This window comes from Aspergillus niger, assembly GCF_000002855.4.
Source record: "Aspergillus niger supercontig An18".
Lineage (NCBI taxonomy): Eukaryota > Fungi > Ascomycota > Eurotiomycetes > Eurotiales > Aspergillaceae > Aspergillus > Aspergillus niger.
This window is the reverse complement of record NT_166533.1, coordinates 1271912-1286063: the sequence shown is the minus strand read 5'-3', so window position 1 is coordinate 1286063 and position 14152 is coordinate 1271912. Positions and strand designations below refer to the sequence as shown.

The window sequence follows — 14152 nt, the reverse complement described above, 5'->3', positions numbered from 1 at the left end:
CACCCATAGCCAGCATCATAGACATAGCTGCACCTAGTATGTACGGTAAGCTATAGTGGATATACCCATCTCGCCTGACATGATACTTTCACAGTATGCAAAGCACATACACCGCATCTCCGTCTCCATATCCAACAAGAGTCTAGACCATGCATGGAGCGTATACATACGAGGACGGGAATAGGTGGTACAACGAGGCAGATGTCCCTGCATCACCAACACGGAGATACCACACATCTCTCTCACAAACAAAAGGGAAATTCCATCTTTCTCTCCCCTCGAACTCTGGTAGCGACGAGACGTGCCGTCCCGTAGTCTGTAACAAAGCAACAGAGCATGATTAAGGTTAGTGTTGGAGTTCTTTGTGCAGTAGCAGGTTGACACGTCCTAGTGCTGCTAGATGAGTGTAGGAGAATGCCAAAGATGCTCCTTATTTCGTACTTTTGGTCCCCTTCTCAGCTGTTAAGCATGACTGTGGACCCTTCTAGACTTCTATATATCTCCATCCCCTCCTGCATACGAAAGATATCACTCACGGCACATCCCCAAACAACTAACGAACTCATGAACTTCAATCTTTCTGACCACTATATAACCCCCTCGGCCCTTTCACAATGAAGAACAGATCCATCCCATCCTCATCCCCATCCCTCCCTCACCAGCATCACCACTACCCACCCATCATGTCCACCTCCCTCCTCTCCCTCCTCGTCTTCCACGGCTCCCCCCTCGACTTCATCAAATACCGCCACGCCGTGCTCCTCCTGACCTACCCGGACAACCAGCAAAGCATGTTCCACATCATCGGACCGCCCGGGGAGTTCAAGTTCGTCGAAGTAACTGGGGCGAATCCCACGCAGAGCGCAAAGCTAGAGAGGAATATCCCTGTCGCGAATGTAAGTGCTTCTATCTCTAGGGAGATGATCAGGGATGCGTGCGCAAGGGTGAAAGTGCGGAATGATGTCCCCGGGTGGAATTGTCAGAATTGGGTCGGGGAGGCGCTGACTGAGTTGGTGAAGATTGGGTGCTGTACGGAGATGCAGAGGGGCGTTGCTGTGGATGGGATGGTGGATGCGTGTTTGGAGGCGAGGGATGAGAGGTTTGCTTGATTTGATTTTTTGACCTTTTAAGGGGTTGGAGAGGGGGTAAAAGTCTTGATCTTTTGAGATGATGATGATGATGATAATGATTATGATAAGATTATTAGATGGGGTGATAGATGATAGATGATGGGGCTAGATGGGATGGTGTCGAGAGGGCTCCATGACTTACGAGTTATGGCTTCGATTGAGTTACGACATAGACAAAAGTTTGCTGGCAGACAGTTTGAACGAAGATTATGACAATTGGCATGCTGTTGGGTCACTACCGTTCTGCATCAAGTTCAATTACTCAAACAATTCGTACATGAATGTAGTAGTGTGTGCAAGCTCAGCTGGCATAGAAACACAAACAAAGACAAAAAATGCTTCGTGAGATTCGGTATATATGCACAAAATGAACAGAGAACCTCCAGAGTTTAAACTCCCCAAACACCGTTTCTCCAATGCCCGCACTCCCTCAACTTTTTGGTCTCGAGCTATTCTTGCTCAATCTGTAGCATGCCTGCTCCTCTCTGAGTTTCCCTTTTGTTCTTCCTTTTCTTCTTTTCTGATCTCGGCCCATTTTTCTGTGCGTGTATGTACACATGGTCAGAGGCTGCAGCTTGGTATTACACTTTGGACGGGTCTCCACTTCTCCCCAACGCAGTACAATGTTTTGCTTATTTCTTGCCTCCAGACTTGGCCTTGAAGCTGCCCTCAAAGCCCGGTCTGGACTTCTTCTTACCTCCGGCCTGCTTCTTGCCGCCACCCTTGTTGCCCTTATCCTCTCGGCGCTTCCGGAGGTTCTCTTCACGCTTCTGCTGTCTCATGTCCTTGCCCTTCTTCACGGCTTCCAGACGCTCCTTCCATTCGCGCTCAGACTTCTTCTTCGCCGACTCCTTGCGCTTGAGCGCCTTCTTCAGCAATGATGTGTCGTCACGGACGCGTTCGCCATGTGCCCGCTTCTTCGCATTAAGCCACAGGTCCTTCTCCTCAATATCGGCCCGCTTCTCCTCGTCCATGGCGGCAAGCTTGGCCTTTTTCGCTTCAACCGCCTTCAGGGCTGCGGCGGGGTCTTTGGGACCGTGGCTCTTAGGTTGCTCCCGGACTCCGGAAAGACTGGGGTCAGCAAGTTGGCCATCTGCGAAGACAACGCGGCCAAAAGCGAAGTTGTTGTTCGAGCCGACAGAGTCAGCAGGGGAGCGCGGGGATGCGAGAAGGGATCCCGAGCCGCCAGGAGAGAAGCGTCGGGCCATGGCTTCATCCTTCAGCCGTTGCTCTTCTTCTCTAGCCTTCTGGCGCAGCTCCTTCTTGTGCGCTTTGCGTTGCTCGGCTTTTTGGCGTCGAGCCTCAATTAGTTCTTGACGGTTCCTGGCGGGCTTTCCGTTAAGCCCGTCGGCATGGCGGGCTGCGCGAAGTTCATCGAGCCGCTTCTGTAACCGTTGCTTTAGCTCATCGGGGGTAGGCTTGAGAGGCTTGGGTTCGGAGGTGGAGGATTTGGAGGCTTCGGTGGGGGGAACAATGGAGGATATGGAAGAGCTGCCCGATTGGGGATTGGAAGCATCGAACCCAGGGGAGTTCGGGGTGGACGCAGAAGACGATGGTTGTTCTTCTTGTTCAGCGCTGAAATCGAGCGAGAGTTCTTCGGCGGGGACGCCGTCCACACTTTCGTTGTCATCACTATCGCTGTCCTCTTGTTTTTGTTTTTGTTCCTTGGTCTTGTTGGCGGGGGTCGACTCGGATTTTTGCACAGCAGGTGTTTCGGTCTCTTCTGACTGCTCGGCTACCTTGACCTTCCTAGCGGCTTCCTTGGCCTTCTTCTTCTCCTTCTGAGCGGCTTTCTTCTGGGCCTTCTTTTCCTCCTTCAACTTCTTGCGCGCTTCTGCCTCTTCAGCCGACTTGGCGGATGAGCGCTCTGCATTGGCCGAGTCTTCGGCCTGCTTTTGCTTCTTTGAGTTGACATCTCCTCTCTTCAATCCTTCCTTGGGCTTCTCGGATCCGAGTTCACCGTTATCAGAAGAATCGTCACCTTCCCCGTTCCCTTCCTCGTCACGTTTACGCTTGCGTGCGTTCTCGTCTATCACATCCTTTGCTGACTTGGCGGAATCGGGGTCCAACTTGGCCCGCTTAGCTTCACGGGCCTGTTCCTTAGTCTGCTTCTTGCGCTGCCATTGATCCTGTTTCAGGAACCGCGGGTCAGCTATGCCTTAAGCGCGACGCCAAATGAGACGAAGGGAGAGAAAGAGAAGGGCAGGAGGAAATTTTGCAGCAAGAAGGATTGGACAAGTCACATACACTGCCATCTTCGCCGTAATAAAATTTCGCCGGGATCAGCGACAGCAAACCATCGAAGGCCTGAGCATGGCTTCGGAGGCGTTCCTGAAGAAGAAAAAATAGAGGAGGTCAACCTCGTGATCGGGCATAGTACAATGCACGGAACAACACACCTCGATATCATCCATCCTTCAAGAAACAGAGTGACCGCAGACCTTCCGAGGGATCCAAGCCGTTGAGCCAGTAATATACTGGAGGTTGATGAGATATTTGGGCAACGCTCGGTCGAACGTAGTGAAGGCCGCGATACCTCGAAAAAATTGGGTGGGCAGGTTGAAATCTTGGCGCTCTGTCTCCGCTCGGCTGTTCACCGCCCGCGCACACAAGACTGTCTTCGGATTAATGTTTGACCCTGTGCAGCAGCAACTGGTCAATGAGATTGGCTGTGCTTGCTTCTACACCTACTACTACTACTAGTAGTAGATAAATACAGTAGTAGCGAATCCCTCTAACAACCCACTCCTCATTATACAACTACAGTAAGTCGATGCAGAAAAAACATAACTTCGTCCATACCACACACAGAAAGCCATCGATTCCATTCAAAGCCCTATAACTACCAGATAGACAGTGGACTTCCTCATCAGGTACCAGCCCATGATGATTTACTCTTGCACTTTCATTAGTGCTGGCACATCTAATCCCGGACATTCTTCGCTTTTAATATCAGTGATATTATTATAAGGAAATGGAATTGTCCAGATCAAATCGAAACTAGACAGAAAACCCATTAGTAACGCGTCTAGCCCGAAACCAAACCCTGCAATAACTTACCGATCTTCAGGATATTCAGGAGGGTCCTCGTAACCCAGCTCCTGCACAATCTCCCTCATCTTACCGTGGCGCCAGGAGATCAGGATATTCCCTGTTCCCTTAAACTCCCTGATCCGTTTCGCCACACATTTAACGCGATTGCGCTTACAAGATGTATCGACAGGGAGGTCAAGATCCTTTGCGACGGGCAGGACGGTCTCATAAGAACGCCTATGCTGGCCTCCTGAGTAGCCACCAACATATACGTTAGTTTTTGACGTGAGAGGAATAACTGCTTGAGATGCGCCATGTCTTACGCTTGTTGATCTTGGGTGCCATCACATGGCCAATATCATAAGGTGACCCCACACCGAATACTTCCCGGAGACACTCGGCGCGTTTGAATCCGTCTGCATTTAGTCCGCTATCTTCGGGATCCGGGGGTTTCTCGCCATGGCGGATGAGATATACTGTCGGAGGACTAGGTGTAGATGTTGCGTGTGCGTGTGCGTGTAAGGTACTGAAGAAGCATAGAGGGGATAGTAGAATGAGTATGGATTTCATGTTGTGTGAGGCCCAGTTGATGCACTATATATATTCATCGAAGAGGGGCCGTTGGGTTTTCAAGGCGCAAGGTCAACGCATCGACAACTAGTAGTATAGGTCAAAAGTCCTCTGATGAATGACCCGGAAGTCGAAGAACTCTTGAAAAGCTCCCCTCATTTTGCTCTACACCAGAAAGGAAGCCTACCCACTATATAACAGTAGCAATTACGCAGTGGCACCCCTGCCACCTACACGCGTGGATCTACAATTGTCGCACACCATGATTGCAAACCCAACTATGAGCGAATTTCCAGGACGATCCATGTGTTCTTCGTAGGAAGAAAATTTCGGTGACGGTCGCGAGTGGGTGCTGGGTACAGTTGAAACATGCTCCCCCTCCATAGTATACTTACTGATGCCGCAGTTGTCGGTCAGGCGGGCTATCCACCACGAGAGGCACCGCGTAAAGTATAACCTTAAAGGCGACCAATCTGTTTGCTCCCACCAGCTGGTCGCTGGAGTCAGATGATGATCTATCTAGACTAGTTCTTGGGTTTGAGGGGCAGGTTTTTGAGAGCACCTTGCCAGTCAGTACATGGGATGTTTATCGAAGATCGAAACAATTTGTGTGGTGCCGCGTGGGCTAGGGACGTTTCGTTCGCTGTAGGAAGCTTGATATGTGCAACATGGTAGTGCGGTTAACCTTGCATTTTGCGTATGCTGGGGAGGTGGTTGTACTGCGTCGGTTGTAAGGGGTTTGGGAATCTTAGTATGATAAGGTTTGATATTGATGGGTTAAGTTAGTTGCTTATTGCTGGATACAGTTGGTGTGTAAGCACTGTAGTGGTTGATGGCCCCGCGTCTATATACATAAAGCCACTTGGGTCCGTGGATCATCTCATCGTGATCGTAATTCTACGAGGAATGACCAAGTATACTTGTTGACTGCCCAGGTAAATGTTCAGCCCTCTGCCGCATTTTAGAACTTATTTGCTGCCTGCAGTTGACATCATGCCCAAAGGTGGAAAGACAGGCTATGCCCTCAGCTCTGACATCCCGCCCGATGCTAGGCAGAGAACGAACAGCCGCCCCATACAAGAGGTTGTGTGTGCGCCCTGAACTAATCTCGGCGCAGCACCCGAGGATTCTAGAATGACATTCGACAAGGCTAACTCGGCCAACTGTGATCTACGAGATATCTAGATCACCTAAACCGGGCACATCATCTCTATCTGATCTGATCAAGTGCCCAGTGGTGCCCCATAGCCCGAGGCCCGGATCGTTGCAAGTTTCAACCCGCCAAGGGTCCAAGAGAAGCGAAACCCAGTAAAACTGGCTGGAACCAAAGACGAGTGATCCAGTCAGCGACCAGATTCACTCCGGATCCCTCCACTACTCGTACGTGTTCGCAACACTAGGGCGGACGTATTTCTGCACTAGTAGGGTAATAATGTGTCTGCCTGCTAATGCCGGTCGCTTTTTGGACCCCAATTAGGAACAAACATACTTACTTTGGTAAGTAGTACGTAGAGTGTCCGGCAAACACGGAGATGTGCTATTCCGATGATCCGGCAATTCCAGAAAGGAGTTATGGGGGCTTATTTCGGTAAAAACGCCAGCAGACGGCTGCGATGTTGAATGTGTCCAATAGGGTAGCGACTGGATTGTATTGGTACTATACGGTATGGGCATCGCGCCATCTGTGGTACTATTTATGGACTCGCACAGCCATACTTTAGTAAATGTGCGCACGCAGTTTGACTGATTTTATGCAATATGCACCTGTAGTTTGCTAAGCCACTGGACGGCTGTGTGGAAGAGCCACATGTGAGCTCGGTATGAGGTGTTATATTATACCATGGTAACGTCACCGAAGTACCCGTGCTAACTCCGAAGCCGAAATTCCAGTCGCGGCTAGCTCTGGCGCTTACTATGGGGGTGAATGGAAAGTAAGGGGCCGGATGTGTACTGCGCTGCGTATCGAAGTTATTGCATAATGACAGGCATAATTAATTAGGCTATCATTTAGTAGAAACCCGTTGAATTTGCCACTGTCAGGCAAAGCAAAAGGAAAAAAAAAGTACCTGATCCCCAGGTTGGCGGGGAGCAATTCCGAAAGGGAAGACCAGATCAACACCCGCCCTGCGCCCATGATGAACACATGGCACAGCCACCCCGCGCTGCATGGTGGCGGGGGATCTAGTGATTCCGTACGGCATCAGCCTCATGAACAGCCACAATGTTAGTCGTAATCTCACTCAAACTTGGTTAATTCCTGACCGGGCTGTGACTGAACAGCGTAATTCTTGTCCCGTGTTTCTCAGCTGGCGCTGGGCTCTTGGCGTAGCGGGGGCATCATTGAATCTTGGTGGGGCTCACCTTCTGGGCGAGTCAGCACTGCGCCTGCTCAGCCCTGCAGTGCCTGATCACCTTATCAAGTGGCCAAATATCCCACTATAAAAGGCTTGGGAACCCCTCGTTCTGTCTTACCTTCTATCATCTTACCAAATCCACTCCTCTTCCTTCATACATCAATCTTACCAATCAACTACCTCTACAACTCCAATACACATCATAACCATGTCTGGCTACGACGGATACAACAACCAAGGCTACTACGGCCACCAGCAGCAGGGTGGTTACAACCAGGGTGGCTACGGCCAAGGTGGATACGGTCAGGGCGGATACCCCCAGCAGCAAGGATACGGCCAGCAGGGTGGCTACGACCAATACAACCAGCACCAGCAGCACGGCGGCCAGGGTGGTGGTGCCTCTAGCGACTACTACGGCGGTGGTGGACAGTCCCAGTATGGTGAGAGCCAGTACGGCCAGCAGCACCAGGGTGGTCAGCAGTACGGCCAGGACCAGCACGGCGAGTATGTTATTCACTAATACTGATACTTATTATGATCTCTAGCTAACATCTTGTCTCTAGATACAACCAGGGTGCCCCCGGCGGAGCCCAGGAGGGTGAGCGTGGTCTCGGTGGTGCCATTGCCGGTGGTCTGGCGGGCGGATTTGCCGGTCACAAGGCCGATCACGGAATCCTCGGAACCATCGGTGGAGCTATCATGGGAAGCATCGCCGAGGATGCCATCAAGAAGCACAAGCACAAGGACGAGCAGCAGCAGGACTACCAGAGCGGCTATGGCGGTTACCCCCCTCAGGGTGGCTCTCAGTCCCACCACAGCGGTGGTGGCATGATGGACCAGCTCGGCGGCTTCTTCAAGCGATAGACGGTTCTCCTTCTCTATAAACCGACTGCTTTCTTTCTGTTTTATCTTTACGAATTCCCTTGCGACTACCGTGAATGACTGAAATTTCGACTTCTGCTTCGTTCGGCCGGCCGGGTTTTGGATGAAGAATTATTGACTCGCTTTTCCTACATTTTCTTCTCATTGCTATTATCGAGATCGCTTTGCTTGTTACACATACCCGGCGCGGATGAAATTCTTAACCTGATACCAACGCTGTATTCCAGTCTACATAGCTCTTCAGTGGTTACGTTACGAAGAATTCATACAGACTTTGGCTTCATTCCCTTTGCTCCTGAACAATTCCGTAAAATCATAATTTTACACGTAGCTCTATCCCTAGAGAGTAAATCGCGATCTGACCATCCTCCAACCGCCCACCACTTTGACCGATCTTCATGCATTTGAGTTCGCCCCATGATGTTAACAGGATGAGGGGCTTCAGGTGGTGGCGGGGTGAAAGTCTCTCAACGACCCCGACCCCACCCTCGCTTTTCTGTCTGTCTCCTGCCGGAAAATAATATGAATCATTCTGAAGGTGATCAGCGAGGCCAGCTCACCCATCAACCAGTAATGTGTGCTGTAACTTCTGGTACTACTAGCAGCAGGAGTTTTCGGCCCCCCGCACAAAGATACAAAGATAGTATTGCCGGTTTAGTATCCGACAGAAACAAGAACCCGGCACATTCCAGGGAAAAATGCCTCTTTCCATTCCATTTCTCCAGTCAACCCCACGTCACACGATCTAGAGGAACAAAGAAATAGATCGATGTAAGCTCCTCGTCTTGTCTATAATACGATGGTAAAATATCTCAAGATACGTAAAGCACACACACCCAAAGCGAATAGTGTAAAAATTCAGCGGCCCAACGGGCTCCGTCTAATGTCCCGGCTTACTTATTCCCCCAAACCAAAATCCCCACCTTGACATCTCGATCACCTTAAGCAGATAGATGGACTGCTATGGTGGCTGAGACTGAGCGGTTAAGGGTCGGATGGATCACCCACACACTGCAAGTTGACTTCCAACATATGATCTGACAAATAGCATGGACAGGAATTGGTGAGTACGCGTGTCGCTTCAAAGGCAATTGTTTGCCTTGTTTAGGGGTCGAGAAAGTTCGGTTTCATGTATATGATCGTCGATATTTTGTGTGTGTGTCGACATGCTGGTGGCTATGTGCTTACCAACCTACTTTGTACTTACTTGCAGATTGGCATTTGGGCGATTGGCTACCATGTTGAGTTCTGCATGATGGTCTAGGGGATGTAATGGTCGATTGGTGGAATCGGTGACATCTTGCCTACTCTTTCCGGGAGATGTCGGAGGACGTCGTACAGGCTTTGTTATTGGATGGTTTTGTTTGGTGTCTTATTGTCGAGTGATGGTTTGGCGGTCTGGGCGATATGCGAGTGGTGCTGTTGATTAGTTTGATGCTGTATCTCGTTGCTGGGAACTGGTAGGCAATCATTGTCCGTATTAGTGAATTCTCTGGAGCAACACCCACCGTTCAGGTGGTCTGCTGCCAATACAAAGTACGCGAGTTGTCTGAGATGTATCGGAATTGCTGGGATCGAGTTGATTTCCCCGACCTCTAGAACTTGTTCCGTAAATGGCTTAGCGTATCAGTTTCCCGCCTCAGGCACCTGTTGTTGCCAAGCCCGACATCAAAAGTTCGAGCGGAAGATTCCCTTGAACCAGCTGCGATAGAACAGGACTCCGGCCAACACAAGACAGTATGATTGTTCGGCAACTTGTGCGGCAAAGTGAGTTACTCCATGGATTGGGTTTATTGATAGGAAATATTGATGCTGATTCCCCCGTCCCCATCTAGGCCGCCAGCTTCGGGCTCTTCCCCGTCAGTCGCGCATCTTGTCCCGATTCTCTTCCACGGAGACGACTGGCCAGACCCCAGTACAGACTATCGTTGCGGAGCAAGCACCTCAATTAGAGACGCCCGCACCGACTGTTGCAGTGCGGGAGCCTGGTACGTCTGGTGCACAAGAGAGATTGGATCCGAACACGCTCCGCCGTAAGTACCGCAATATTCTAGCTGTTACGCCTGTCGCTGCCCGAAGGGAAAGCTAATATACATCCTCTGGTTCAGGAGTCAAATTCCACAGTCTCGGTAGCGATGTGACCGGCGTCTACCGGCCAGAGAGCCTCCTCAAAAACCCTCCTCAAGCCACCGACGTTACCCTCGAAATGCTCCTCGCCAACCAGACACACCTTGGACACTCGACTTCCCGCTGGAACCCCCAGAACTCGCGCTATATCTTCGGTATCAGGGAGGGAACTCACATCATCTCCCTTGATGTGACGGCGGCTTACCTCCGCCGTGCGGCCAAGGTCGTGGAGGAGGTTGCCTACCGGGGTGGATTGATTCTCTTTGCGGGCACGCGAAAGGGACAGAAGCGTGCCGTGGTCAGAGCTGCGGAATTGGCTCAGGGATATCACATTTTCGAGCGTTGGATCCCTGGTAGCTTGACCAATGGCCAGCAGATCTTGGGCCATTGCGAAAAGAAGATTGTGAACGGCTTGGATGAGACGTTGGATGATCTCTGGAAAGAGGAATTGGAATCTTACCGTGCACTTAAGCCCGACCTTGTTGTTTGCTTGAACCCCGTCGAGAACGTTGTCCTGTTGCACGAGTGTGGTCTCAACAACGTCCCGACTATCGGTATCATCGACACCGACGCCGACCCTACCCGTGTCACATACCCGATCCCTGCGAACGACGACAGTTTGCGTTCCGTGACTCTGATTGCTGGTGTGCTGGGACGGGCAGGAGAAGTGGGTCAGCGGAGAAGATTGGCGAGAGCGCGCAAGGGTCACTTGACGTATGAACATATGGAGCCACTCCGTGTCCAAGTAGAGGAGCAGACTCTAGAGACCGCGGAAGGACAGAAGTCAGAAGCCTCCTCCCAGGAAGTTGTCTCTGAGGGAAGCCCGCTCGAGAAGCCTAAGGAAGAGGCTTCCAAGGATGACGAATAGAGTCGAAGTGTTGCCTATTGCTCTTATTGATATCTGTCTGCCTACATCTGAACTTTCGGCTTGGGATTGTATTGTATAGGACATTGTAAATTTTCATTTTCTCTGGTGTTATATCATGTATCAACAATGCTATTTGAATTGATCTTCAGGTCTAGTCGCATGGTTCATGAGAGTCTTGTCCATTTGCTCCCCTTGGTTGTCTGCGTGGTTCATGGCCGACCACGCCTTACGCCTCAATTGACTGCATAACAGCCAGCATAGCGCCTTTGAAAATACTTACTAATTGGTATTGTATGGAAGTTGTCTGTGTTACAGAAAACAATTGATTCAAAACATTATCTCTTCTATGCTATTTAACGCCGCCGACATCTATCATCATGCATCCTGGGTAAACAATTTCCACCACGTATTGCTAAAAGATTCAATAGACTTTCCAAAGCAACCACCACATTCTATCTAGTTCTTCAAGGTATAAACCACCCGTCCCCGGGAGCCCTTACCCTTATACTCCACAGTCTTTCCAATATCCGACACAACGCGTCTCTCATCACCATTATGAAGGATTATATCAAGGTCTGTCCAAGCAGGGACGAATCCAGACTTCTCATCACGAGAAAATCCAACAATGACCTTCTCCTCCGTGGAGCTATAGGTGACAGTGTACTCCGAGATGCGAGCCTCAAGCGAAATACCATCGTCTTCAAACCAAGTAGTACTGAAAACCTGGCCATGAGAACTGCCAAGAGGCGGGAAGATTTCGACTCCACGGTAATCATCGACTTCTTTCACAGCCACAGAAGCCGGGGTATCATCGCCAGGTACCCTGGTATGAACGGGTTTTCCGACGGGGATAGCACCGCCGATTCTGGCCAGAAGGGGAATGCTCTTCCTCCATTCGGAGGGCACTTCCACCCATTGTCCGGAGGCGAGGTAGTTATAAGGCTCGTTCATGTTCACGTACCCGAAGTCGAACTGGTCATTCGCCTTACGGGGAAGGTATAACTTGGCAACGCTCACACCTGGCTCGTAGACACCGCCGACCATGATGGTGTCACCGAACCAGAACTGCTCATCGCCGGACTTCAGGGCCTTGGTCCATACCTCCGGGTCAGATTCGTAGCCCCATCCTACCCAGCGCTGGGGCGGGGATGCGGTCAGATGGCTTTCCAGACCGAGAGAGTAGATATAGGGGAGGATCTCGTAACGACGCTTGATTGTATCCCGAACGAGAGGGGTGATCTCGGGGTACATCCACGGCTCGATAACGTCTCCGACGGAGCTGTTCCCAGGAGACGTCTTGAAGCAGTTGATGGCAAAACGAGGCGAGTGAATACCCAGTTGAATCCATCTGAGCAGCAGCTCAGGAGAGGGCTGAGGTCCCTCGAATCCTCCGATATCGTGACCGCAGCACTGTAGAAGAGAGATACCTGCGCTGAGGGACAGAGCATTCGCTCCCTTCATGCCCTCCCAGCTAGTAACGTTGTCTCCGCTCCAGGTGCTGGCAGCGTAGCGCATTGTACCTGCAGTGGCACTGCGAGTCAAGACGAATGGTCTGTGGTTGGGCTCGATGTTGAGAAGAGCGTCATGGGAGGCTTTGCCCATGAGTTCGGTGTGCATGGCGCGACCCCATTGTCCGACAGAGTTCTCGACGCCCTTCTTGACGGCGTCGGAGACGGTTGGCTCGTCCAATGCCAACTTCCAGTCATCATCGGGGAGTGTGTATTCGTTGTTGTCGTTCCACATGGCGTCAATTCCGGCGCGCTTCAGGCTCTGCACGCCATCATACCACCACTTGAACGCAACAGCGGATGAAAAGTCGATGTGGCATCCATCGCCTCCTGTTGCGCCTCCAGCACTCCACAGTCGCATGTAGCCGGGCTTGCTGCTCTCAGGATCCTTGAAGAATCCGTTCCCATCGATGAGCTTCTGGAAGTCAGGGTGTGAGGCGAGCAGGAACGGCTTAATGTTGGAGAGGAGGCGGATTCCCCGACCATGGTACTTGGCAATCCACTCTTCGGGGTTGGGGAATCGGTATTTGTTCCATGTGAAGACGTTGCGGACTTTAGGCTCGGTCTCCGCGATTGAGTATCCCGAGCTCATTTGGTGTGCGGAGCAGGGAATGCCGTGCTCTTCCAGCTTGTCTGCGAACTCCATCAATGCCTCGTGAGCAGGCGGGTCGTCAAGCATGGTGTACTTGTATCCGCCTGAGATGTATCCATATGCCCATCTGGGGACGAGGATCGGAAGACCGACAAGCTCTGCATAGGAGCGCACAACATCCTTGAGCGTCTTGCCGACGATGAGGTATTGCTCCAGTCCACCATAGTCTTGACGGTAGACTTTGAAGTGGCCCCAGAGACCATCGACCTCCGAGCCGACGGACCAGGTTCCTCTGCCATGTGTCGTGGAGAAGATGGCCACGCAACCATCAGGCGATGCCTTAATCAGCAGAGGAATGTGCTTGTATAGAGGGTCGGTGTTGTAAACATCGTAACCGAAGCTGTCTGTGGCTGAGAGCTGGAAATGGCGTCCCGTGAGGTCCATGGGAGCTCTCTTCTCGCCAAGTCCAACGTGAAGACAATCCCGGTCATGCTCGGTGTAGTGTGCAATACCAGTAGAGTCTGCGACATAGGAGCGAAGAGGCAGATCGCGATATAAGGGCTTCTCTGTGCCCTTCCACGATAGTGAGACGACCGGCGTGTTACTCCACTCAACGGACGCTGTTACATCGCCAACTTCGATTGTCTTTTGGTTCGAGCCGCCTGTTGCGGAGACATGGACGCCATCGAGACTTGTTGCCGGCTTGGTCACACTGGGGTATGGAGGGAGAGGGTGATCTTGAGAAGAGAAGGTAACTCTGAATAGGTTCTCACGAATTGGTTCAAAGGAGAAGTCGAAGGATCGCTCTTCGGGACTTGAGCGAAGATGTACAGAGGAGGAGCTTTGAGCCCCAGTTGAAGACTCCTGATAAGTCTTGGGGACGAATTCTTTTTGAGGCATTGTTGTGTGCACTCCCTTGGTTAGGATCAATTGTGTGATTGCGAATACAACATACGTTGAGAATACAACTACAGGAACTGAATTCAAGCCAGAATACCGCTCTATTTGAGTGATTCTACATGCCCCTGTTGCACCGGCATTGCGTGAGGAGTAGTGCCGTTGAGGCCCACCAACGTGGAGCTGTATAG

The 14152-nt window shown here is 51.2% G+C and overlaps 5 protein-coding genes across 5 annotated transcripts; 3 read left to right on the top strand and 2 right to left on the bottom strand.

The window, feature by feature from the left end:
- Window positions 1–683: 683 nt before the first annotated feature.
- An18g05660 (hypothetical protein) lies at window positions 684–1267 on the top strand (the record flags this gene model as incomplete). Its single annotated transcript, XM_059745842.1, has 2 exons — window positions 684–1099; window positions 1240–1267. 2 exons carry the CDS (start codon window positions 684–686, stop codon window positions 1265–1267), a joined length of 444 nt encoding a protein of 147 aa, XP_059606617.1.
- Window positions 1268–1762: 495 nt separating this feature from the next.
- Window positions 1763–4733, bottom strand: An18g05650 (uncharacterized protein; the record flags this gene model as incomplete). The annotated part of the gene is made up of 6 exons (XM_059745841.1): window positions 1763–3247; window positions 3378–3461; window positions 3572–3782; window positions 3940–4053; window positions 4191–4413; window positions 4487–4733. The coding sequence occupies 6 exons, from the start codon at window positions 4731–4733 to the stop codon at window positions 1763–1765; spliced, it is 2364 nt and encodes a 787-aa protein (XP_059606616.1).
- A 2562-nt stretch (window positions 4734–7295) lies between these two features.
- An18g05640 (uncharacterized protein) lies at window positions 7296–7951 on the top strand (the record flags this gene model as incomplete). The annotated part of the gene is made up of 2 exons (XM_001398977.3): window positions 7296–7591; window positions 7651–7951. 2 exons carry the CDS (start codon window positions 7296–7298, stop codon window positions 7949–7951), a joined length of 597 nt encoding a protein of 198 aa, XP_001399014.1.
- Window positions 7952–9708: 1757 nt separating this feature from the next.
- Window positions 9709–10964, top strand: An18g05630 (mitochondrial 37S ribosomal protein uS2m; the record flags this gene model as incomplete). Its single annotated transcript, XM_001398976.3, has 3 exons — window positions 9709–9736; window positions 9805–10002; window positions 10078–10964. 3 exons carry the CDS (start codon window positions 9709–9711, stop codon window positions 10962–10964), a joined length of 1113 nt encoding a protein of 370 aa, XP_001399013.1.
- Window positions 10965–11420: 456 nt separating this feature from the next.
- On the bottom strand, window positions 11421–13964 carry An18g05620 (uncharacterized protein; the record flags this gene model as incomplete). The annotated part of the gene is made up of 1 exon (XM_001398975.1): window positions 11421–13964. The coding sequence occupies one exon, from the start codon at window positions 13962–13964 to the stop codon at window positions 11421–11423; it is 2544 nt and encodes an 847-aa protein (XP_001399012.1).
- Window positions 13965–14152: the final 188 nt, after the last annotated feature.